This window comes from Silurus aristotelis (genome assembly GCF_946808225.1).
Source record: "Silurus aristotelis genome assembly, chromosome: 21".
Classification (NCBI taxonomy): Eukaryota; Metazoa; Chordata; class Actinopteri; order Siluriformes; family Siluridae; genus Silurus; species Silurus aristotelis.
In genome coordinates, this window is record NC_139594.1 from 13,307,721 (window position 1) to 13,335,146 (window position 27,426).

Sequence of the window (27,426 nt, forward strand, 5' to 3'; positions counted from 1 at the left end):
GGTGTTAGAAAGAGACTGTACATATTGAATGCATATACTTTTCTAATATAAATGTTGTCATTGTTTCAGAGCACTAGCTTATAGATAACCTTAAGTTTAACATGTTCATACTAAAAGCTACAAATGTTTAATTGAGATTTTATTGTGAAATTTCTTTACGCCTAGAGTCTGTTGTGAATTCATAGCTAGTGTTTTTGAAGCGGGACATTTGTTCAGCTATATGTAAGTAAATTGTAAAATGTTCAGGTTTAAAGGCTGCACTAACATCAGTGTTATTACCTGTTATGTTCTCTGTTCTTTTAATGTCAGCGTACCACCTGAGCACCTGTTTTCTCTCCGTGTTGATGATTTCCGCTGCTGTTAATTAATCTCCATCTGTTATGTGAGAGAACAGTTTGAAAATTGGATTTTTAGCCAATTATCTGCCTATTCACTGCTTTCGTTTGCCCCCTAAAACTGTTTCCACCACACACAGTTTCAGCAACAGTCACTGATTAGTATTGAATGAGTCGTTGTCGGCAATGTCATCAGTTTCCAGTTTCTGCCAAATTTAGACATCCTGCTCCTATATCAAGCCCCTAACTGATTAATCCATTACCTAGAACTAATCACCCCAGTAACTGGTAAACTGATTAAACCTCTTTTTTGGACAAGTTAGCTTCACATTTCTCCCAGAGTACTATAAATCGCTAGCTTCTCTCTTTGCACCACTCGCAAGGCTTGATCTTTTCTGACAGGTTTACTCTATAGGAAGACTACATATAGTGTGCATTATGGGAGCACAGGGAGCTACATGCCACCACCTTCTCATGCCTATACCAATACTTCCACACACACACACACACACACACACACACACACACACACACACACACACACACGCACCCACCCACCCACACACGCACACACACACATCATTATGGTACCTATGGTCCAAACAGGGGTTTTATCCTACCACATTTATCAGACTTGTCTTTGAGGCAGCGTGTTCCACTCAGTCAGGGTGCAAAATAAGGGTGTAAAGAGCATTTTATTGGAGGTTTTATGTAACAGCAGTGGATACTGTGAAATAGGAAATAGGTTTGGATCTTAATCAGATGAAATGCATGCCTGAGGCATTGTGGTGAAAATACGCTGATGCTTGTCTCCGCACTGAGTATATCATCTTTATGTTTTAACTGACAAAATGTAAATCTTAAAACCTATGAAAAGATTGGAAAGTGTAAAAGAATCAAAGAAGAAATAAAGGGCTTGCTCATGGAATGTTGCACATATAAAGTTCTCTTTCCATTGACGATTAATATCCATTCATTTATTTTTGTCCTATTATTATTATTATTATTATTATTATTATTATTATTATTATTATTAATATTAATAATAATAATAATAATAATAATAATAATAATAATAATAATAATATATCATATTACTTTCCACATTATCTAAAAAGGCAAAGAGGAAAAAGAAGCTTTAATTTTGTACCACAGATACCCTCTGGCAATTTGCGTGTGCGTGTGTGTGTGTGTGTGTGTGTGTGTGTGTGTGTGTGTGTGTGTGTGTGTGTGTGTGTGTGTGTGTTGTTCTCACTCCACATTCAGTCCCAATTTACTGTTATAATAACCTCCACACTTCTGGCAAGATGCTCCACTAGATTAAGTAGTGTGTTTGTAGAGATTTGTGCTCAATCAGCCACAAGGGGCGCTAGTAATGTCTGGTACTGATGTAGGGTGAGGAGGCCTGGAGTGCTGTGTACCAATTTATCCCAAAGTTTTGCTCTTTAGCAGGCCACTCACGATCGTCTACTGAAACCAGTGTAACCATGTCTCGTTGTTCATGTGAAAAGTAACTACAGTGTATATATGGCTGAATGTGTCAGGCATCCTAATACTTATGTCCATATACTCTACCTTTAGACCTTAGGGCCATGTTTGTAGCTTAAACTAGATTTAAAGTACATTATATTTACTTCCTCTGGGGAAAGTTTATAGCAAAAGCTATAAAAAAAAAAAAAAAAACAAAAAAAAAAAAACAAGGGAAAAAACCAAATCGGTCAGTAGTCAGTATTTTGCTAGTTTTGGTTTAGATCAGGAGACATTTTATAATCAGAGACCAGATTAAGTGTTTAATAAGTAGCACTGACTTCAATTGTATTTTATGAATCAATTAAAGTACGAAGCTTGTAATTTTAAATTAGTTCAATAATTATTTTGAAAAGGATTTCATTGACCAATTATTGGATAATCTATTAAAACTTCAGAGCTTTTATTTCTGGACATTCCACCGGTATATTTAATAAGGTTGAAGATGACATTATTGATAACCCTAGCTGTTATTGATGTATTGATGATAAATTAAATGCATTTGAATCAAGTAGCCAGTAAAACTGGCTAATTACTATAATATCTCAATAATAATAATAATAATAATAATAATAATAATAATAATAATAATAATATAATAACCACTTTAAAAAAAAAGAAATTGATCATAGACCTTCTGACTGTGCCTCCGGGACTCCACTTTGAGAACAGATCAGGAGTTTATTTAAAAGAAACGTAATGTATGTCGATTTCAAAGGGCATAACTCCAAGACCACATTCCGTACTGACTTACTATAACATATGCACAGATTATATTACCTTATCCAGTTTAAAACCCGTTCACACACAGCGTTTATCTTTATTCCAAGGGGAAAAGACTGCACCAATTATCACAAACAAATGGCACAAATTAGTGCACCGTGTACAATGTAAAATGTTTGAACCTCCCTGGTTGTATTGTATTGTACTCCTTTGTAAGCAAGCATCTAGGGGAGCCAAAAGGGACTTAAGAATAATGAAATAGGAAACACAGAGCAGAGGGTAAGACTGCATAGCTATACATTTTATTCACACCATCCACTTCCTTTGATCTCTTTTCAGACTGTGTTAAAATATTGGTTATCTTTTATACAATATATATATATTTTTTTTTTATCAATAACTGACCTGTATGCCCTCTTCCGTCTCTCATATTGTTCTCATCCTGCTCAAATTCTGAAGGCTCTCTTAAACATCAGATATGTAGATATGTATATAAATGGAGTTATACATGTATATGTATATAAAAGGACGAAAGGAGGGAAATGAAAGAAGTAGGGAATTGGATAGAAATTAAAATCTGTATACAATGATATTTTACTGTGCTACATCTGTACTTGACATAAACGTGGTTATCAATGTAAAACCAATAGTGTATTGTTTCAATTTGGAATTTTTACACTTTTACTTGAAAATTAATTTTCATTTCCTTTGGGCTACTTGACTATAGCCTAGTATTCTGTCATTCTTTTGTGCATAAAATCTTTTTCACAAGGATGCTAAGAAAAAGAACAATTTCATTTGTCACAGTAAAAAATCTTTCCTTCAGATATCCCAACTTGTTAGAAAGCCATTATACAGCACCCCTAGATCATGGAGAGTTAAGGGTCTTGAACCCCATCCTTCTGATTAGTAACACAAAGCCTTTAATCATAAGCAAGCAGGGTAGCAAGGAAGCCAATCGGGGTTGTTTCTAGCATAGAATATTCCTGTGTGAAGACATAAGGATGATTAGCATGATCGCAGTGGGTAAATAAAGAAAAAGATGCTATAATAATATGAAACATGATAAAATTTGATATTGCTTTCTCACGTCTTAAGACCAGTCTTAAAAGATTAAAGAATGTACCACCTGTATTTATGTAGCTACATAAACAAATGTTTCAGCTTTAGAAAAGAAAAAGTGTGTTAGGAATAATGAGTTTGAATAATAAGATCTGTAAATCTTCAAGTACAGAAGACATGGAGGAAAACGGTGCAATAGTAAAATGATGGCATTTGTTTTTGAAATACACTCTGTGTATCTGTTGTAACCCGGACACCTGCTTTGCCTCTTGTGCTATTCATTAGTTTCTGTTAGTGTCCTTCATAAATGAAGATCTTGATTGTTTTTGGAAGGTGAATCCACAGTTGATAGTTGTGCATTAATCTCATTTCTGTCTTTCTCTCACAGCTCTTCCTAGCTACACTTGTGGCAACCCCGGGCAGCTGCAGAATGGCCTCCAGCAGGGTTCCACGTTCAACATCGGGGATAAGATCCGCTACAGCTGCAGCCAGGGGTTTGTACTGGAAGGCCACGCTGTTCTTTCGTGTCTGGCCACGTCTTCAGGCACGGCTGCTTGGGACTTCCCCCTGCCCTACTGCCGAGGTGAGCAGAGAGAGAAGAGTTTAGGGTGTGTTTTTTATCAGACGGACACCGTGATGTTTATCAGCGAAAAGGCTGTGTGCAGCTATTTGTCTCCGTCGAGAGGAAGCAGAAACACCTGCTGTGTTGACGCTTGTCAGGGTGGAGTGGTGTGGGTGGATGCTTTGTCAGCACTGTCACACAGAACATATACTTTCGGCAAGTTTAGGACACTTTATTATTCGCTAAATGCGTCAATCATTGTCTGGAGGCCACATACATACAGTATATATATTTTGGTACCTTGTCAGTGAACACACATATGTCATAAATCATTGTTTACATGATCTAATCTTAAGCCCTAATGCACTCATGACACACTCACTGTCTACTCAGTTATTACCTTTAAATAGAAGCTGAACTAATGAGAAGTGGTTAATGATAGTGATTGAGTAAATGTATGCCAATGTAGTGCACACTATACTAACACTGGACTTTACATTACTTTACAATATCTTTACATTACACTGTACTGTATTTAAACTCTTTTCTTTTATATTTCAAATAATTGTTTGCCACTTCTTTAAGTCCAATCTCCAGCTTGGGTATCAGCACTAAACACATAAGGCAGCTTAAGTAAAGATTCATATTGCACAAAGAATTACTTTCTAAAAAACTAGTTTTAGTTTTCTAGAAGCTCTTGAAGAACCATTTTATTTAGTTTCTCTTCTTTTTGATAGAAGAAGTTACTAGTTTAGGACACCGACACTCCTGCAGGCAATTCCGAATGTCAAAACCCTAAGAAGCCCAAGCATTCAAAGCTAGTGCCTCATTTATGTTATGTATACTTAAACAACAGATGTATGTGAACATGTGACCATTACACCCATATGTGAGCCTTCTCCAAACAGTTTCTACAAAAATTTAAACAGCAATTTTTCTTTGCATGCTGTAGCATAGACCAAGGTTGGTGTAGAAGAACTTAAGTGGCCTGAACAGATCCCTGACCCCAATCTCACTGAACACAGCTGGGATAAACAGGAGCACTGACTTCTATCACTGTCTGATCTGTAGTGCGCTTATGGTTGAAGAGCCAAATCCCCACAACCACAGTCTAAAATCTGGTGGAAATCTACCCAGAATAGTGGAGGCTATTTTTGCAGCAAGCTCCATTTTAACACACAATGGTTTTAGAATAGGATTTTCAATACCCAGGTTTGCTTATACTTTTAACGATATAGTGTACAAGGTGGCATCAAAAGGTTTTGAGACTAATGGTGCTAACTGGCGCTATTCTGACCACGTCTGCGATTTCATTATGAACAGCAAGTTGAACAAAATAGCAAAGTAAAGTCCCGGGTGAAACCGAGCAAATCTGCCACAGAGACGTCTGACATGAATTAAGTCTTCCATACGGCGACATAATGCTGCAACGAGTCGTCCGAGGTGTTTTGAGTGGCACACGCGCTTTAAGAGCGAAAGAACATCACTGGAAGATGAGAGTTCAGGAGCTCGACCTCCAAAAATGGCGAAACAGTTCGGCAACATGTGCATGACTATCGTCTGAGAACAATCCAAATGATCATACCTCCACACCCACCCCACTCACCTGATCTGGCTCAAAGATCTCGCCAAGATACAGGTCACCATTTTGACCCCATTGTGGAGATTCACCGTGAATCACAGAAGGTGCTTGACACGCTTCGAAAAGAAGAGTTCCAGGACACATTCCAGAAGTGGCAGGAAGGCTGGGAGCGCTGTATTGATGTGCAAGGGGACTATTTAGAAGGTGCGAGTCTCGAAACCTTTTAAAAACCACCTTGTATAATCTAATACACAAATTGTAAGTTTAATTCATAACTTTTGGGTGATAATCATTGACATCACAATATGTTGTCAATGACTATTTTCCAATGAAAGCATGTATTTTTCATTATGTTCCATCTCATACGACAACAATTTGCCAATGATTACAAATTTCAGTATATATTTTTTAAACCATTTATAGTTTTATTTTAGTGTTGCAGAACATCTGAAAGACCAGTCGGCTCTTGTTATCACTTTTATTATACGAGCTATAAACAACTGCTCCTCATGTCAAAGAGAATCCAGAAAATACAGCTCTCTGCATTAATAACACACTGATTTTTGAAAAATAATAATAGTGTTATTTCAGTTAGAACTCCTGTCAGAACTCTTGTTATAAAAAGCTATTAAAAACCTTCCTATTAACAACATGGATTTGACTGTACTGTGATTAAAATCTTAATTTAAACTGATCACCATCATCATTGTTATTATCATCATAATTCCTTGTCCTGAAAGTTCCATTTTTGTTGCTCTCCTCACCCCCGATCTTTGGACTTTAGTTTGGTAGTTTTCCCACTTATATCCCCATCCCGTGTGTGACAATGGCTGCTGGAGGTGGTGGTCTCTGGGCTGTGTGTGTTCTTTGAACAGGCTGGAATAAAGCAATGCCATCTGTGCCCAGGCTGTAGGAGTCAGGAAGCCCACGTCCAGTCCCACATGCTCAGACACGCAGAGCCAGAAAGGGACCCCCCACAAACCTTCAAACCCTGCAGGCGGCCAATGAGATTATAGAGCGTTTCTTGTTTTTTTCGTCATGTTCACGCATCCTCCCACGCCGCCTTTCATATCTCACGCTCATCTGTGTTTTGTTGCCTTTGCCCTCTGCTTTTGCCATTATTATTATTGTTTCTCTAACTGATTCAAACTGCTGACTCTCCTGTCCCTGCTGTTCTGTATTGGATTTGTGCATTAAAGCATTCACACAGATAAAAGCTATAAAAATGCCATTTTTCCGTGACTAATTACGTGCCAGTAGTGTACAAACTAACATTCTATCCAGTGGCTAATTAGAGGTTTGTGCTTCGGTTTGAAAGTCTGTATGTGCATATATACTGTATTTACAGTGGCATATATAAGTATTCTTTGAACCTTTTCACATTTTTACTGTAACAACCTAAAAAAAAAAAACCTGAATCCAATGGGCAGTCAGGTTCAAATTCTATCTATACATGCATGCATTAACACATACAGTACAGTGCCAGTCAAAAGTATGGAAACATCTAGTTTTTCATCTTTCATATGCAAAACAAACTACATAAAAGGCAAAAACACGAGACGGATAACAGGAGAGATAATGATAGCAGAATGCCTCACCCCTACAATTAAACTCTGAAGTGGAGGTTTAATGGTTTGGGGTAGTTTTGGAGCAAGGAAGGTTGAAAACTTATTCCGGGTGAAATTAATACCGAACCAGCATGGCTTTTATTCCACCCTTCAGCACCATGTAATTTCTTTTGAACTGCAGCTATTTGGAATGAACTTTACCATACAGTGCAACAAAACAATGACCCAAAGCATACTTCTACAATCTGTAAATCTTTTTAGACAATAAACAGTCGACTTTTGTGTTATCTATCATGGAATGCCCTGCCCAGTCACAACATCTAATTCCTATTGAACTGCTCTGGAATGAACTGGATTTTAAAGTCAAAAGAACACCTTTAACAAATTTTACATGACGTATTTCAACTAAATGTTTGGAGAAACAAACTGGTTGCCAAGAAGCTATTAAATCATGCTAAAAGAGAATTTTTCAATGAAAAAATGTACATTAGTATTTACACAAATATCTATAGCATTACCTTACCTAGTTTCTTACATATATGCAAGAAGTAAATGTTTTATTTTTGCTAGAATAAGGCTGGTCAGTAAATTCTGTTGGCCAGAAGGGGGCAGGAGGCCTGACTATTTTTCTTAGAAAAAAAAAAGAAAATCATAGAAAATAATTAAGTTTCCATTCTCTCTTTAGTTTTTTGGGGCTGTTCCTTTATAAAAACTGGCGGATTTCTTTATTCCATCTTTTTTTTTTTTTTTTTACTGTTGCCCATTAACAGTCCTACATTGGGATGATTCATCCTTCAAACCTGTGAGCATGTACATTTAGATTTCTTCTCCATTCTGGGCTGTTCTCCATCACAAATCTCGGTGTCTCAACGGGAGCTTGTTCAGCATTCTGCATTCTAAATGTCAACGCAGCCTGCCAGCTTCACACCATGGCAGAGCGGTCAAAGTGATCTTTCCAGAGGGGAGACAGAAGGGAAGAAGATAATCATACGAAAATCAGACCACATCACTTCTCTAAAGAAAAAAAAAATAGTAAATTGGGTGACATTATTTTTTGTTTTCTCTCTTTTTTTGTCTTTCTCTGTGATTCTTGCTGTCAGTTCTAGGGGTGCCGGTTTGCACCTCTCTCTTTCTCTCTTTGCCACGTTGCCATGGTAGCTGCAAAGCCAGAGGAAAGCGCTGCAGAGAGGCAGGCGAGGCGAGTCGAGTCAACGCTCTTTTTGTAAGAGACTGGATCTGCACTTTATGTTCATGGGGCTGGTTTTATAGAGAAGAGATTAGGAGCATTGGTGCAGAAGGATTTTGAACTTTTTGTTGAGTGGTACATTACAGAGTTAAGGGATAAAACTGTGCGATTCTCGTAATTAATTTACAACCTGCTTCCGATCGGCCATTTAATTATTTATATCATGATAACATACCCTGTAATGACTTAGTGATGCACTTTTCATTTTCCTTGACACAAATATGGGATCAGGCAAATGAAATATGTGGGAGGATGAACATGGTCCTGAACCTGCGCTCTTCCCAGGATCCTTTGCTTAGACATGCTGCTTGAATAGAGTCTTTTAAAAAGAATGGACATGTTTTTTATCCCGAACTCTGGATGTGACGTATAGTATGTGTTTTTTTCCTACAGTATGTGAGGCTCTGTCTGAACACACTGATGTTTCCTGGCAGTATGTGCAGGTTCTGCATGATGGCTGCCCTAAAATCCTTCAGCCTGCCTGGCACACACACAAACACACCAGGCAAATCTCGACCCACCATGTGCTATGTACCATGTCTCAGAGACAGCTCACCCACTGTAACATCCACTCTATACAAAACTCCATTTAGATCTCGATACAGATTTCTTTCCTGTGTAACACATAGTGCTTGATTTGAGGAGGTAAAAATGATTTAGCCTGAAAATCTGCCTTTGTTTTTTGAGTCATTTGTTATGACATCACTGTTATCAATATTTGATTTATTTACTAATGTATTGTAAAAGCTCGATCCTGGACAGTGTCACTGTGGAGTTTATTTCTGGAATGTCTAAAGAGAGTAAAAGACACTGGCATGAGCACAGCAGAAAAATTTTAAACCCACATGAACACAGGGAAGTAATAGGTTTATACAATTCTCGAACCTTGAATGTTAATATTTCTCGAACGTCCATGTATATCCAAATTCATATTGCATTCTGAATACCTACATACACAGTCTGACATGGAGTGAAATGTTTTTTACAACTGCTCCCCTTACATAAAATTGAATAAAACATATAAAAGGTTGAAGCATAACATTAAAAATAGAGGAACATAATTTCCAATATAATACAGTAGAACTGAAACAAATAAAGTACAAACTAAATACAATTTGGTTGCATTAATAAAATAAAAATTGAAGAAGCATTACACAAGGATCAAGCATAACATTATGACCACCTGCCTAATATTGACTCGTCTGTGGCTATGCTGTGGGTATTCTGAAACCTTTCTATCACAACCAGCATTGGAGCTCGTCTGTTGGATCGGACCACACGGACCAGCCTTTTCTCCCCATGTGCATCGATGAGCCTTCGGCCACCCATGACCCTGTCGCCAGTTCACCACTGTTCCTTTCTTGAAGCACTTTTGATAAATACTGACCACTGCAGACCAGGATCATCCTACAGTTTTGGAGATGCTCGGACCCAGTGGTCTAGCCGTCACAATTTTTTTCTCGTCAAACTCGCTTAAATCCTCACACTTGCTCATTTTTCCTGCTTCTAACACATCAACTTTGAGGACAAAATGTTCAGTTGCTACCTAATAAATCCCACTCGCTAACAGGTGCCATTATGAAGAGATAATCAGTGTTATTCACCTCACCGTTCATAATGTTATAAGGTTATAATATTATGCCTGATCGGTGTATATATGTAGCAGATTAAACATACACACATTATGAGGCAGAAAAATGTAAAATGTAGAGATTTTTGTATGTCTGTTGTTAAAAGTGTTATACAAATGAAACTAAATGTGGATGTGTAAAATTCCACACAAGCAGAAACCATAGTTTAGGTATAATATACATATATATAAGAAAGGGTCTTTATTAGGGCTGTCAAAATGAATACCTTAACGCAAATTAATTTTATCGCCAATAATTAATGATTAATGCAGCGGGCATTTCTGTTCGAGCATTTTTTATTATAAAAATATGAATAAAAGCTTTCTTTCGGCTTCTCCCATTAGGGGTCGCCACAGCGGATAATCCGCATGTTTGATTTGGGACATGTTTTTACGCTGGATGCCCTTCCTAACGCAGCAATCCCTATTTATCTGGGCCTGGGACCGGCACTGAGAGTGGCTGGGGTTGGTTCCCTGACCGGGCAATTAAAACCATCCTTGTAAAAACCATGTGGAAAAGTTCAGTTTAATGTCCTCATGAGTTACGCAATTTAAAATACCAAAATTACAAAAAAAAAATTAAACCTCTACAAGAATATTTTATTTTCATGCTTCATGTTCAGCTTCACTAATAATAAACATACATTTGCATAAAGCATCCATATTTGTCCATGGTAATGTTTAGTAGAATATTACAAACTTGAAAAGTATTAATTTAAGGTACATTTGAAACATCCCTATTCTTTTTACTTGTTACAGCACAGTGAAATTCTTCTGTCACATATTCTAGCGAAGTTAGGGAACTGGGGTCAGAGCGTAGGGTCAGCCAGAACACACAGGATTGAGGGCCTTGCCCAAGGGCCCAAGAGTGGCAGCTTGGTGATACTGGGGCTTGAATCCACAACATTCTAATCATTAACCCAAAGCCTAAACCACTAAGCTACTTCAGCCCATAGCTACGTTACCATGCTTCCTTTAAATTAAATGTTCAGCTTTACACATTAGTCTTATGGATGCATCAGGGTATATTTATATATTAATCATTAGGGAAGAATTGGTGTATAGCCTGCATACACCTGCAAAAGTGCTGATTAAGTAGAAAACAGGTTTAAAAAATTAACTGAATGGTTTTGATTTAAATAGCTGCATGCATCATGCAATGTACTTGCTCTGTTATTGCTGTAACTTACATGTACAGTGGTGGTTCGAGGGAGGAAAACTATAAAACTAGTATCCAGTCCCACCAAGATTCCGCTATACATTGAACACTATATCCAAAACAAGCATATACACAAAATACCTGTATCGCAAACTAGCACACATGACAATAATCTAATGATAACCTCTAAATGTAATAAAGCACAGACACTGGCCTTAAACATTGCAGTAATAAGCAGGGGATCGTGGGAATGCAAATTAGTGCCCACTCTGTGGACATGCATCAACGATTTCATGTATACTATAAATGCAGTGTTATTTGTTTTCAGGTCAGTGGGCTTGAGAATGTTAGGATGATCATCAGGATGATGAGAATGTTAACATCCTTCATAAGCCTGCTTATACGTCTAATGATTTGATCTGAATTTCTTTAATTGGTAAACATATAAACACTTTCATGAACAAGGTGGTAAAGTGGGTAGAGTGAAATTGATTCTGAGCCCTGGTTACTGGCTGTGTGGTGATTAATGTTTTCACCATGTTTGTTTTTTGTTTTCCTAATTTCATCATGATAGATATTCCAGGATACTTAAATGTACATTTTCACTTTTGCACGATTTCTCTATAACTGTTTATTTTCCAAAAAGGGTGTATAGTGAAAATCTCACGATGTTGTACACCTGCCCTCTCTAGAAACTTCTCCCAATTCAGGCAACCAAAGTATAATTAGTATACACTTTAAATAATTAATATGCATTGAGTTCATTTTATCGAGTCAAAGTTGAGCTATGAACAAATATATGAGATGTGTGTTTGAGTGTGTTTTTTATTTTTCTTGTTTATTCATTTATATATTTTTATTCAAAAGAAACCAAGTTTGAGGTAAAATATTTTTAAAGTTTTTGGGAAATATTTAAGGTAAATGGTAATAGAGAAGAAAATAATATTCAGCATTATGTCTTGAATAAAATGCTCTATAAATTAACTAACTAACTATTTAGCTAACATTTTAACATTATTTAGCTAGCTTTTTTTTTTTTTTTTTTTTTTACATTTACACATTATATAGCTAGTTTTTTTTATATATATATTATTTAGCTAGCTTTTTTTTTTTTTTTTACATTTACACATTATATAGCTAGTTTGGTGCAGGACATGTATGAGGACAGTGTGACGGCAGTAAAGTGTGCAGTAGGTACGACAGACTGGTTCAGGGTGAAGGTTGAACTGCATCAAGGATCGGCCCTGAGCCCTTTCCTGTTTGCAGTGGTGATGGACAGGTTGACGGACGAGGTCAGACAGGAGTCTCCCTGGACTATGATGTTTGCAGATGATATTGTTATTTGTGGTGAGAGTAGAGAGCAGGTTGAGAAGAGCCTGGAGAGGTGGAGATATGCGCTGGAGAGAAGGGGAATGAAAGTCAGTAGGAGTAAGACAGAGTACATGTGTGTGAATGAGAGGGAGGGCAGTGGAGTGATGCGGTTGCAGGGAGAAGAGGTGGAGAAGGTGGAGGAGTTCAGGTACCTGGGGTCAACAGTGCAAAGTAATGGAGAGTGTGTTAGGGAAGTAAAGAAAAGAGTGCAGGCAGGGTGGAGTGGGTGGAGAAGAGTGACAGGAGTGATTTGTGATAGAAGAGTATCTGCAAGAATGAAAGGGAAAGTTTATAGGACTGTGGTGAGACCTGCAATGTTGTATGGATTAGAGACAGTGGCATTGAGTAAAAAACAGGAGGTGGAGCTGGAGGTAGCAGAGCTGAAGATGTTGAGGTTTTCGTTGGGAGTGACGAGGATGGACAAGATTAGAAATGAGTTTATTAGAGGGACAGCACATGTAGGATGTTTTGGTGACAAGGTGAGGGAGGAGAGATTGAGATGGTTTGGACATGTGCAGAGAAGGGACATGAATTATATTGGTAGAAAAATGCTGAAGATGGAGCCACCAGGTAGGAGGAAAAGAGGAAGGCCAAGGAGGAGGTTCATGGATGTGGTGAGGGAAGACATGCAGGTAGTTGGTGTAAAAGAGGCAGATATAGAGGACAGGGTGGTATGGAGACGGATGATCCGCTGTGGCGACCCCTAATGGGAGCAGCCGAAAGAAGAAGAAGAAGAAGATTATTTAGCTAGCTTTTTTTTTTTCATTATTATGTATAGCTAGATTTTTTCCTGTGTAGTGTTTTTATTTAGTGTTTATTCAGTATTCAAAGCCTCATAATGCATGTTCTTCTTCAAATCAGTCGTCTCTACTCTTGCTCTGTTCCCCCCCCCCCCCCCCCCCCCCCCCCTCTCTCTCTCTCTATTTCAATACAAACAATTCCCATACCAATTGTCTCAGGTCTGCTAGCTGGACACCTACTTACCTACTATCACATGTGAGGATGGAGAGACGTGCAGGTTTTTTAGGTGAATAAAGGATTTTTGGTACTGAAAAAGGAGGTCAGATGCTTAGCCTGTTTTCTTAATGTCAAAAAGTTTTTATCCCTTTTTGATTTTTTTCCCAAGAATGAATGTGGGGGGGGGGGGGGGGGGGGCAACAGGAGGGAATGGGGTGAAATGATGAGAGAAAGGCAGGGAGATTTACACTACCTGCTCTCACGCTGCCTTTTCTCACAAAAATAGTTTCATTATCCTGAGCTCAATGGCTGGCTTCCAGACAGACAAAAACTGAAGATAGAGAGACAAAAAGAAAACACGAGATGGAGAGGTATCTCTTATTAAAGAAATCATGACGTGCCAGAGGGGCTTGATTTCCATAGCAGTCCTTAGGCATACGTAGCAGTTGGGGTGACTGTCTGCTAAAAGCAATATTGAAGAAGATGCCAAATTACAAGCGCAAATTAACCAAAATCTGAATTCATCTCAGTTAATTAGCCACGTTTCAGTGGGTTACATCAACCCTCCTGCTAGCAACAAAGTGCTATCGTTCTGTATTCTAATCCATCTTATTTAATCCACAATGCAAGTACATAGCTAATCAGGCAGATTGTTATGGAATTAATCACTTTCATATTGTGTGTGTGTGTGTGTGTGTGCATGGTTTTGCAGCAGACGACGGCTGTGGGGGAACACTTCGAGGTCAGAGCGGCATCATCACAAGTCCAAACTACCCACAGGAGTATAACAATAATGCTGACTGCACATGGACAGTGCTGGCTGAGCCGGGTGACACCATCGCACTCGTTTTCACCGACTTCCAGCTCGAAGAAGACTACGATGTCCTGGAAGTCAGTGGTACAGATGGCTCTGCACAGTGGTGAGTGCATTCATCCATCTACTCTATACACCCCTACATTGAGCACTTCTAAAGTAGATATGCATGAGGTGTGTAATAAGAACTACCATAGACAAAATGCTTTCTTATGAATAAGTGGTTCTCTTCGCACAATGTCATATAAGCTTTACGGTACGTCTCCACTGCAGATGTGGTCGTAAATTAACTTAGATATGACACGGAATAGGTATTAGATCTTAAATGCAGACTTGTTGTTCCAAGCAAAACAAAACTCTCTGTTATATTCTTTGTAAGAAGAGAATTTTGTGTTAGGGTTTCTATTCGATTTTTAGTTTTTGGGTTGAGATTTATTTGCTTGTTGTTGTTTTTTTTTAGCTTATTTACTTTTTGCAATGCAGGTAATAAAACACGATGGTGCACACCAGCATAGCAAAGTAATCAAAGGTGCTGTTGGTGCTGTTGTGAGGCCCAAAACGAAGCAAAGTTCATTATTTTCTTATATCATCACATCCCAGAATTTCTAATCTCCTTATATCATAGAGATTTGTCAGCATTCACTATTTTTCATAGTTATTAAAGTATGATGCTATCACTTACACTATAGCAGTGATAAACAATAATTTTTTTTCCCAGCCTCTCTTTATTCTTCCTTACACTTTAGACAAACAAAGAAACGTGCAGCTTCTCTATGTTGGGAAGTTACAGCTGTACTTCGATCTGTAAATACTATATATTTAAAAGCGTTCGACAGAAGCCCTTATCCAGAGCGACTTATACTGTATTACTCTCATTTATACAACTGAGCAGCTATGGGGTTAAGGCCCTTGCTCGTGGGCCCAGAAGGGACAGTTTGGTGTGGCAGAAAATTTGAACCCTTGACCTTTAGATTTAAAGTCAAGTCAATTCAAGTCAAGTCAACTCCATAGGCTATATTGTCATTTCAACCATATACAGTGCAGTACACAGTAAAATCAACATTTCCCCAGGACCAAGGTGCTACAGCAAACAACCATATAGAAATAAAACATAAATACTGTACATGTAAACATTTGGCTGAATATAAATAGAAGTGTGTAAACAGTCTATTGCCTTTTAAACTACCACCTAACTGCTGTAAAGCATTAATAGTAGAGACTGCTTTTCACCACAAATGTCACCATATCAAAAATTTCACAAGGTTCTTTTTTTTTTATCCATATTAATTAAATAAACCCTAAATTAACATAGGCCTTGCATCTAGCTCTCTCATCAGAGCTGCTGTTGTAGAAACCCTTCTGACGGGTCAGATTAGAGAATACTGCAGCACTGTTTTATGTGTGCTAATTACAATATTTCCTAACTTGGTGACACATGAGAGGTACGCCAAGGTATACAGATTACCCCCTGAGTAAATTGTCATTCTTATCTTCTGTCTCACTTACAGAAATAATAAGTCAGGGTTAGGGTTAGCTTATTCAAATCTCGGTTTCAGGTTGTCATGTTGGACTCCTTCAGCTGCCTCAAGCTGCCCTATTTCCTTTTTATCCAGACCTGAAAACTGATAACTTTGCATTCTTTTTTTCCATCAGCGTTTTTACTCTTGTGTGAAAGCCATGATTTTCCATGTCGACAAAGGTTTATATGTGAAATTACATTTTTGACTATGTCATAGATGGAGGAGCTACATGATTCCATTGTGCACCCACATGTGACAAAGCCATTGTGCTAGAACAAACGTAGTAAGCCTATTCTAACATATAGGGCATGATTAAATTAGATTTTTCTTTTTTTGATTGAAGCTTGAAGCAATTTGTGTAAGCCATGTGCTCAGGCATTGTACTGAAAACTGTCAGTTTGTTGAGTTCCAATGAAGCTGGATCATCATGACTAAACACAGACATATATAAGAATATAAGTCACATAAATGCCTTCATTGAGTACATGCAGTAAAAGTCACCCCAATCGATTTATTGCTTCATTTGGATGTTAATCTGTTGTTTATTTTGGTGTGGGTACCGTTGCCAACTCACAGCTCTGGGGTCCCTGGTCAAATATGTTGGCTGTATATCTAGAGTTTTAGCTGTCGCTGTGGTGGGGATTTCCTTCAGGATTTCAGATTCCCTGCCACACACACTAAAAAACAAAAAAAACCATGGCATTTGGACATTTGGCAACACATTCGGAGAAAACTATGAATGTGTGTATGTATTTCTGCTTTGCGCCTGCCAGTACTAGCTCAGATTCCAAATCCATCATGATAAGGATATTGTTTTTACTGAAGATGAATCCAAGAATTGACTGACAGTATGACAGTGAGATAACAATCCCCAGTGTAGACAGGAGATAAAGACAACTGACATCAATCCGATGGTCATTATCTTTATTGTTTGTAATAGCAAGTCAATACCCATACAATTCTGGTATTAAACAGAACACTCACATGCCACAAATTATACAGTAAATGACATATGTATTCTGTGTCAAAGTTCTGGATGAGTTTAAGCATTATTTTTGAGCATCCAACAGAGCATCACGATTAAAAAATGAAAAGAATATGGCGCAACTGTGACTTTGCCTAGAGGAGGCCATCCAACAAATGTCACAGACTGGGTAAGGAGGGCATTATTCAGAGAAGCAATCAAGATTTCAAAGAGCTCTCTGAAGCTGAAGGGATCCCGTAGTTCAGAAGAGCGAAGCTGTTTACAGCTATAGGATACCAGGACAACCATAGTGCAGACAATCCACAAACCTGGGCTTTATGAAGTGGGAAGAAGAAAGTCATGATTTAAAAACAATAAATCATGACGTTCTCAGTAAACATGCTGAAAAGAGTTTTTTGGCTTGAAGACAATTGTTGTCTTTGGTTTTGGCATCATCAGATTATTTTGTTAAATCAGATGGAACAGGAAAGTGCAAAATGTATGAAGCAAAATACATGTAAATCCAAGAGGAAATCTAGATTCAGTTCACAAGACACTTGAGATTAGTGTCGAGGTTCACTTTCTAATCACACAATAAGGTTACTTATGGTTACTGCCAAAGCATTATAGTGGCAATTCAAAGCCCAGTCTAATATACAAAATGATCCCCAACCGATCTGCCAGAGATTGGGCTTTTTTTTTTTTTTTTCATGAAAAGAATAGGCAAGAATATCAGGGTCCTAGTGTACATAGCTGTTCTAGATATATCCCAGAAGACTAAATGCAAGTAGATGACTTGGATGAATGTATGACTCGAAATTTTGAATAGGCAGGGAGAATACTTAGGCATTGTATTTCGGATCTGTGGGAAAGACTGCATTATTGCCTGTGTGTTACATTAATCGTAGCTTTAAATATTCAACTTGTTGAGCTTGTTTTATAAATCTTTGCTGGTTGAGATTTCTGTGTGTTATACTGAGCTAAACTGAAAGCTATGCAAAACTCTAACGGATGCACCAATACAGTAGAAATTCTGAAACCTAAGACTGAATTTAAAACACAAGAGAGATACCCAGATGTGCACATCAGCACTGTGAGTGATTGAGGCAACGATGTCAGGAAAAGAGTGGCTGATTAGTAAATGAGTTCAGATTGCAAGGTTGTTTCAGTGGGAAGTTGTATGATGAGCAGAGAGACTCAGAAAGGACAGAATATCGGCCCTGCCAACTAGGAAAATGTAGTCTTTTCCCAATGATTTGTACGTTTGGCCGACCAGAGATCAAACCTCTCTGTACATGATAGTGTGAGAGTCTGAGCTACTACTTGCCTGAACATGAAATATCTTTACTGGCAGATATGCCTCCATTTCAAACACTGAATTCTGTATTTTTTTAGAAATGGCTTTAAACTGTTATGTGCACTTCTGCCACTTTTTTCCCGAAAGCATACTCAGCTTCTGAGCAGCTGCACGTTACAATAGATAACTACAAACTCAAAATAGGTTATAGTTCCACTTTCTCAAGTACTCTTTGGGTTTGACTCAGATTAAAGTTTTTTCTCTTCATTCCAAATATATCGTGATCAGTATGGGATAGTATACTGTAATTTGTTAATAATTTAACACATTTATATTACATAGTTTGGCAAAACAGAGCAATTTTCAGTTCCATAATGTTCAAACTTTACAGTATATACTGTATGTATGTGGCAGTAAGCGTGGTTAAGAGCCGGTTCGCGAGTGGAGGATGGAGCCGGATACGCTCTGTTTCAGTGTCCAACGATACGGATGAAAAGGAGAGAGACAAGAGCTAAAATTGGACTTCGAAACAACAAAAACTCAGGGGAACAAAAACACAAGTTCTAACACCGAGACAACTGAACTCTGTCAATCGTTAGAAAGATAAAGGCATCTCACAAGGCGGGAAATGCACATATCCTGAGATGAGCATATACGCTGCTACGCAAAAATGACAATATTGTTACAATTTTGATGTATCGCTATCGTCATTGTAAGATAGAAAAATCTTAAGTTAAACCATCGTAATTTAGGGACTATCTTTAGTTATAAAAGCTGAACTTCTAAGTATGGTCATGAATAATAAATCTGTGATATTGGCATGCCTTAAATACAGTAAGCTATAAAAGAAATTAAGGCATTATTCATATAGAATTGAAAAATCCACAAAGGTTTACTTGTTTAAATTAAGTAAATGTTGTGTTCATATAGAAACAAAGAGGAAATGTGCATCCTAATTTCTGGGAATGTCTTTCTTTTTCAATTTCTGGTGGATACCAGGAGGACATTACATCCTTACATCCTTACATCCTTTCTCTCAGCTCTCTTGTCTTCTCCCTTTCACCACACATGGGGTCACAGCAGGACCTTTAATTAGGCACACAATAGCTGCGAGATGAGAGAAAGCAGACTGAGAAGGCTAGAGAGGTAAGGTCATGACAGGGTAAGTCAACATTCGAGGGGTGCGCAAGAGGGGAAAATATAATATAAATTAAATAAAATATAATATACATTTACATACATACATACATACATACATACATACATACATTCATAAAAGCCAAAGCTCACTGCTCAAATGGGCAATTAGCCTATGAATATGCACCAGATGTTGACAGGAACTGTGCCTGAGGTTCCCCTTCAGGAACATGAGCTGCGTCGAAACGCTATGGGAGCGTTCCCATAGCGTTTCGACGCAGCGTCTCGTTCCCTCGGGGAACTAGGGTTACGGTCGTAACCTAGAGACGATCTATGATATCTCCAATTAGTGCAAAAATCTTTACAAGCACATTCCAAAATTTTGGGGAACACCTTGACAGAAGAGTGGAGGTTATTATAACATTAAATGGGGACTAAATGCAGATGTTCAAAAAACACATCTTGTGTCCATAAACATTTGTCCATGTAGTGAATATACATATACACATGCATACATATGAATACTTGCTAGTTTAATTATCTATAGACTATGAGAAATGAATATACAAGATATTCAGTAAAAAATAAATAAAAATAAAAAAATCAATCAGTGCGTGTGTAATTTTAATGGAATTTCACCACAACCATCATTAAACCCCTGGAAATCCCTGGATTTTCACACAAAAGTGGCTAAACACAGCGTTAAAATTTTTTTTACGTTTTCCAGTGCAGGAGGCAACAGAGATGTTCATGCAGGTAGCACTAAAACTAATCAGACTATTTAATGGGTTTTTTTAGGTGAATTTTAGGAGGTGATTTTTTTTATGATTTTTTTAATGAACTTTTTATTAGGTGTAGTCTGATGCTGTTTAATAGGCATTATGCTGGAATCAGTGTTGCCCAGATATTTATTGGTGATATATCACTGTTCACGAAAAACAAGAAGAGTGCTTCAGACAGTGCAAACCCAGAGAATATGTGCACATTTTCTGAAGGAACTCTTGGGGACAGGATAAATCTAAAGATTAAATAAGAGAAGGTATTCAAAGGACAACCGTAGCCCAGATTCTCCACTAAGCAGGGTTTTATCGAAGAGTGTCGAGAACAAAAGGCCGTATAAGTTTGCTAAAAGGCTCATTGGCGACTCAGCAAACATGTGGGAAAAGCTTTTCTTGTCTGATGATACAAAAACTGAACCATATAACTATAAAAATCAGCCTGAGAACACTGTTCCTACAATGAAGCATGGTGGCATCATGGTCTGGGCTTGACTTTAGTCTAGTAAACTGCTGCTGGCTTATCAGACTTATCTGGAGTTATTTTATTATTTGGAGTGCATTTTTATTAAATTAGGAGTAAATATCACCCAAAGACTGGGAGTTTCATATTTGTTTAGCAATTAATTACAGCCGTTGAATTAGACACAGACCAGTCCAGAGAGCCTTATTCCTTAACAAAATTCTTGCTTGAGTAACAACAATATTATATTGTACAAAACTCGTATGTACCACTCAGCCAGGTCTAAAAATTCACCAGTGCACAAACACCAGAGATAACACTTGATTTGTTTAGCGAAATCGGCCCTTAGTGGTTTGTCTTAATAAAACGGCATAAATAATTTTTCCAAATCACAATTTGAACCAGAGAGCGCACAGCATGAGGGCACGGCAAAAATGTGTTAGCTGTTTGACTCAGAGTTCATGTGTAGGAGTAATAATCCTTGACACATTTTGAAATCTCTGAGCAAAGGATGTTGTCAAAGGGGAGGTATTTTCTAAGAGGAAATAATTGTAAAAAAAAAAAAAAAAAGAAAGAAAGAAAAGGGAAAATGATTGCTCCTAATTGCATGACTGTGAGTATAAGTATCAGGCAAGTTCATTTAGCTGAGAAAATTCACTGAGCTGTCTTTAAACATCCAGAAAAATTGATTTGCTTTCAGGGCCAAGTGCAGAGAAGGCTTCTTTTTTAATAAAGGCGTGTAATTCCAACATATCACCAGTGCCGCAGATGTGATTTTGACATTTATGACATCTCAAACTCCACCGAGATGGAACTGCTCACAATTGAGCAAATGAACCTCAAAAGCCTTTAAGTATTTTCTCACCTTTTGTTTCTGATCGAAGACAAACAGCCTTAGTCAAAGCCTCCTCGTCTACTCTTTGTAAGATAACAGCCTTGAGCCAGTGGTCTCCTTGGCAATGCATGCAGTGAAAATGCATGCGCAATATGGTCAGCAATTCTTCTCTTTTTCTCTTTTTTGCTTGGGATACTTTGCTTGATATGGATTGAGTTCCACGTGCTAGAAGGGGTATGTTAAAAATACAACAAAAATTATATACAGTAGGGTTATACCTTTTTTAAATGAAAATTTGATTAGTCATCTACATACCCATACACACGACACCTTGCAGTAAAATGCTTTTTAACGACTTACCATGTACATTAAAACAGAAATGAATTACATTGGTTTAATAAAATTAATAGAGAAAAAAATAAATAAATTTAATAAACCCATTTAAAAAAATTATATAAAAAAAACCCCCATAATGAAATAGAACAGAATTGCAGTGAAATAAATAATAATAAAAAAATAACAAGAAATAGAATTATAAAAATCATTAAGCGATAATTACTTTGGTGTCTTGTTTCCTGTCTGTATGTGATTGCATGTGTACGGTGTGACAGTGTGTTGTACAGTATATGTTGACAGCTCATTTGTTCTAGATGGCATAGGAAATGTCACATACCTTCAGAGCTGTATACACTCATTCATCTCCACGTTCCTCTGAGAATGACTTCATCTCTCTACATACATTTTGGCACTGTTATTGGCAGCTGACAAACTCGTTCCTGTTTTTGCTCGTACCTGGGCTTCTATTTTTATTGTTATTGTTATTTTTATTGGCCTGATCCTGTTTCTCCGCACAGCTGTCATTCCATATTATTAACCAGCAGTCAGAAACTTCCCTCTGCTTTGTGTGGTATAATCATTTCTCCTGATTAGATCTACAGAAGATGACTTTTCAGAGCTTCGGATGTATTTCTATTCTACAATGTGATGGGTTTCAATGAAGAATACAGACAACAGGACTTATTACCTCAGAATTGAGTTGGCTTATGAAAAGTAGGAATCTCTCCTCTCACCTAACCCCCTACCCACAATGCTTGTAAAAGTGTCAATAGCATGTTGTCAATATCCAAATATTAGAGGTTGTTTAGAAGTCTCTAGACTTAAATGGAAAGGTTGATGATGCTTTTATGCAGTTAGTACAGATGAATCATATTCTGCCCAGGGGTATGAAATAACAAGGGGAAAAAAAATCACTTCTCATTTCAGGTTGTTTTAAGCAGATTTTTTTTTGATTATTGCAGCAGTGTTACCTGAAAGATAAAGTCCCTGGATTTGTGTGTTGTTTTAGTGGTTTGAGTGAGTTAATCAATAGCAGTCAATGTCAAATGGGTATTTCAAGAGGTTTTCCTTTATTTATCTAACACATGCACTTTTCCACAAAGCAGTTGTCAAACTCTCTCGTCCTCAGTCACTTTTATCCTCAGCCTTTTTATTTACAGTTTCTGGAACCTCCTCCGTTTTAACTGCTTAACACATGGCTGCATCGCATTTCTAATTTATCGGCAACAGCAACCGAGAGAAGCGTTGCATTCTAGCAATTTCTTAGTAGAAATATAGATATGAACATTGTAAACAGCAACTTTACTGTTTTATTAAAGCATTTTACTTGTGAACACAACTAAGTATAAATTAACATAACTAACAACAACAACAACAACAATTATAATAATAATAGTAATAATAATAATAATAATAATAATAATAATAATAATTGACTGATGTACACATTAATAATGATTTACTCATGACACATTTTATAAATTTATATTCATTTTTATTCTATATTATAAATGTATATTGAGTTTAAAAGTTACAAATTACCTTTTTTTTTAGATTATTGGGAATAATTTCAGTTATCTGTTATAAACAAACAAATAAATAAATACAATTATTATTATTATTATTATTTTTTTTATATAAAACAACTCATTCTGAATCCTGCTATTGGTCTAGTTGGTAAAGTTGCTGCTTTGATTTTGAAGTTTGATTTTCACCTTTTTTTTTTTTTTTTTACCAACACATTAAAACCTGACAGTAAATATAGTTATCTGTCTTCTTTCTATCGCTCTCGCTCTCTCTCTCTCTCTCTCTCTCTCTCTCTCTCTCTCTCTCTCTCTCTCTCTCTCTCTCTCTCTCTCTTTCTCTCTCTCTCTGCTCACTCTCAGTCTCTTTGTTGCACATCGATGTCCAACCTGAAAGTTTGCATAGAATTCTGCTTTACAAAAGGCTTCACTGTCAAACCGATCAATATATCAATAATCCTGGCTGGTCTAGTCACAAAATATTTTCCCTGACAGCATTCAGTCCAGACAAATAGATGTTTTGAGGTTAGTAACTGTTAGTAACTGTTAGCATATGCTGGTATTTTGGGAGCATAGTATTTTCAAAGTCTGTTTCAAGCTGTTTTTTTTTTTCCTATATAGCTGCAGCTATTGACACTTTGCCTTCTAAGACTCTCTGTCACTTTCTATCCCCTTGCTTATATTCGCTCTTTTGTGTTATGTTCTGTTTGTGACTCATCCAAACCCCCCCCCCCCCCCCCCCCCCATCCCCTATCTCTCTCATTCACTGCCCTGATAATAGAGATGCCATAAAACATCTGGATGCACTCTGCCTTCCCTAATTATCTGATGAAAGAGTTTCATTCCAAAGTCATTTTTGCCATGAGTGCAGATTCCTGTTCTCTACCACTTCAGACTCTTCATTTATAAAATGGGACGAAGCTCAGCCAAGTGCGGCAGTGCACGAAGTTTCACGCTGCATAGTGAAGCCAAGGGAAGTGTCGCAAATGTGTTGACTTTTCCACGGTTTAGATAAAACACCACAGATAATTATATCAAAAGAGAAAAACAGGTCAGCATCCTCCACTGGTAGGTGATATCAGATCCATTTCTCTCCCTCATCTATTTACACTTTCATGTTTATTTTTGTGTAAATATCTTGGCATACTTTTTCAAGAGGCAAGGCTATTTTCTAGAATGAAAAGTTTCTGTGTCTCATGGGTGGCAATGCAGTTCACTTAAAATTAGTAATTACATAAAATAATTTGCTGCAAGGGCTATACCTAGTGTGGGATCTATAATAATATCGTTCCGATATTATCATGAAAGAACCATGTCAGTCAAATTATCAGCAAAACACATACATTGTTTGAATATTGATAACGTTTTAATGGAACATATAGCTTACATATAAAAACAAAATTTTAGGATGACGTTATTATTTAAGCACAGGTAATAAGACCGTGATTTTAGCACAACATCACTTACAGTCTCCTGATTTTTAGTAACATTACTGAGATAATATCCTCGCTTTTAATAACCTATATGTTATGTGACCACATACTAATGTGTTTTAGGGGTTATTTCCAATGAAAATATAATAACATTAAAAATACATTATTCTTTATTTCTATTTTAAATGTTACACAGTTTTATACTGAGATGAATTATATGTTTTGTGAACTGCCGCTATAATATAACGCTATCATAATTGTTATAATATCGAATTAATTCGAGCCTGAGCAGTGTGAATTGATGTATATCAGGCTAACATGACAGCTCAGAAATAAAGGGCAATTGCAGAGGTTAATCGATTCATAGATGTTGAAGAGTGACATCATGGCATTAATTTTAAGTAGCCGTAATGAAAAACATTTCATAAAAGGCTAACACTGAACTTCATGGCTTCCCCCTTCATGTCTAGATCTCAATTATAATGTAAAAAGGCAGAGTCAGTGGGAAGCAATAGAGGGCAAGTACATGGGCCGAATATTGTCCATTAAAATAGACCTTCTAAAATAGATACTATGTGGACAAAAGTTTGTGTACAGCCAACCATTAAACTGATGTGTGTTTTTTATAATATCCTATTTCACATTTAGTAGCCATTTTGCTGCTATAATACCCTAAAAAATAAAAATGTACCATGAATAATAACATAAATAATCTGGGAATGTTTTGAAGATTTGTGCTCATTCAGCCACAAGGGTGTTAATAAAGTCAGGTACTGATATAAGGTGAGGAGGCCTGGGGTGCAGTCAGCATTTCAATTCAAAGCATGCCACTCAAGATCTTCCACTCCAACCCATGTAAACCATATCTTCATGGAGCTTGGGTTGTGCAAAGGGGCATTGTCATGCTGGAACATGTTTGGGGCTCTTGATTCAAGTAAAGAGAAACACCCTATGCCTGGTGTCCCAATAGTTTTGCCCATAATCTGAATAAATACATGTTAAGTATCTCTTTAGCGATCCTTGTGTGCTTACACGTGTACAGGTAATGTAGTGTAATTAGAGTACCAGCACTACTCTAATCATAGCATATTAAACAAGTGAATGCATGTTTACATCAAAAGTAAAAAAAAAAAAAGTGTGTTTTTTTATATAACATGTACAAGATTATGTTTTACCCCAGCTAAAGCTCGTTACTCACAGAGCTAATATCTTTCTTATAATTTTAAACAGTGTAGTGTAATAATCTTCAGTGAATGCTGGTTCTTATTATAAATCTTTTATTGTATTAAGTCATTAAAATGACAATTGTTAATGTGTACATAATGTGTGTGTGTGTGTGTGTGTGTGTGTGTGTGTGTGTGTGTGTGTGTGTGTGTATGCAACGATCAGGCAAAACATTATGAGATTATAACATTATGACCAATGAGTAAATAACACTGATTTATCTGTTCATAATGGCACCTGATAGTGAGTAGGAGTTATTAGGCAGCCAGTGGTCAGTTTGTCCTAAAGATTGATGTGTTAGAAGCTGGAAAAATGGGCTACAAAATCTATAAAACTGCAGCTTTTGTGGGATGTTCCTAGTCTGCAGTGGTCAGTATTTATCAAAAAAGTGCTCCAAGCAAGGAACAGTGGTGAACCGGCGACAGGGTCATGGGCGGTTGAGGCTCATTGATGCACGTGGGGAGTGATGGCTGGTCCGTGTGGTACGATCCAACAGACGAGCTCCTGCCGAATAAGTTACTGCTGTTAATGCTTAAAGGGGACAGGATTGTTTTAGCAGCAAAAGGGGTGCCAACATATATGTGGACCAACTATATGTATGTTTGGCTTTAGGTCAAACCAAAATGATGGCCCAGTCTTCTAGTTCATTTCATCACACATCACCAAAAGCCAGTTACTTGTAAAGAAGAGCTCTTCCAGAACATGCCAGCTGATATGTTGTTCCCTGACCTTCCTGAAACTGTCACTTTTGAAAATAACACTATAATGACTATATTTTGCTCCACTAAAGTGTGTGCGCTCTGAATGGCCCGCCGTTTTTTGAGATGCTCAATTTGGCGTCAAAGATGCTTACATCCTTACTCTTGCCAATTTCTCCTGCTTCCGACATATCACCTTCAAGAAATGACTGACATACTGAACTAGCTTTCTTCCTAATACACCCAGTCTCTGACAGGTACCACTGTAACTAAGAAATCAATGTTATGGCTGACTGGTATACATTAATGTAAGTCTTGCTTTGCTAGCTATTAATGGCTAGGATTGTTATCAGCTATAAGCAGAGAAATCATTTAATTGTTTTAATACTCATGGAATTTGTAGGATTTGCTGCGTTTTCTAAGGGAAGGTCTTTAGCAAGAATGGGAAATGATCCAACACATGGTATATTGGTTAGTTGGAGATATGTCTAGATACATCTAGTATTACCACTGTTCAAGAAAATAGGTTATTAATCTCTCCTGGAGAATCGTTTCGAAAGTGTTGTACACAAGTTGCTCTCCAAGCTCCTGCATTCTCCATCCCAATCGCTCTTTTCCTCTATTACTTCCTCTTTTCATCACTCGGCTGAAGAAGCAGACTTAGGCTTGAAATTATATTTTGCC

At 37.3% G+C, this 27,426-nt stretch overlaps 1 protein-coding gene across 3 annotated transcripts in view; it reads left to right on the forward strand.

Moving 5' to 3' along the window:
• The window catches only part of csmd2 (CUB and Sushi multiple domains 2), a 364,389-nt gene that overhangs the window by 114,238 nt on the left and 222,725 nt on the right, over positions 1–27,426 (forward strand). For all 3 annotated transcript variants that reach the window (XM_083523463.1, XM_083523464.1, XM_083523465.1), the window contains exons 4-5: positions 4,036–4,230; positions 14,435–14,642. In XM_083523463.1, the coding sequence (XP_083379589.1) occupies positions 4,036–4,230; positions 14,435–14,642 (403 nt within the window). The remainder of the gene's footprint in view (positions 1–4,035; positions 4,231–14,434; positions 14,643–27,426) is intronic.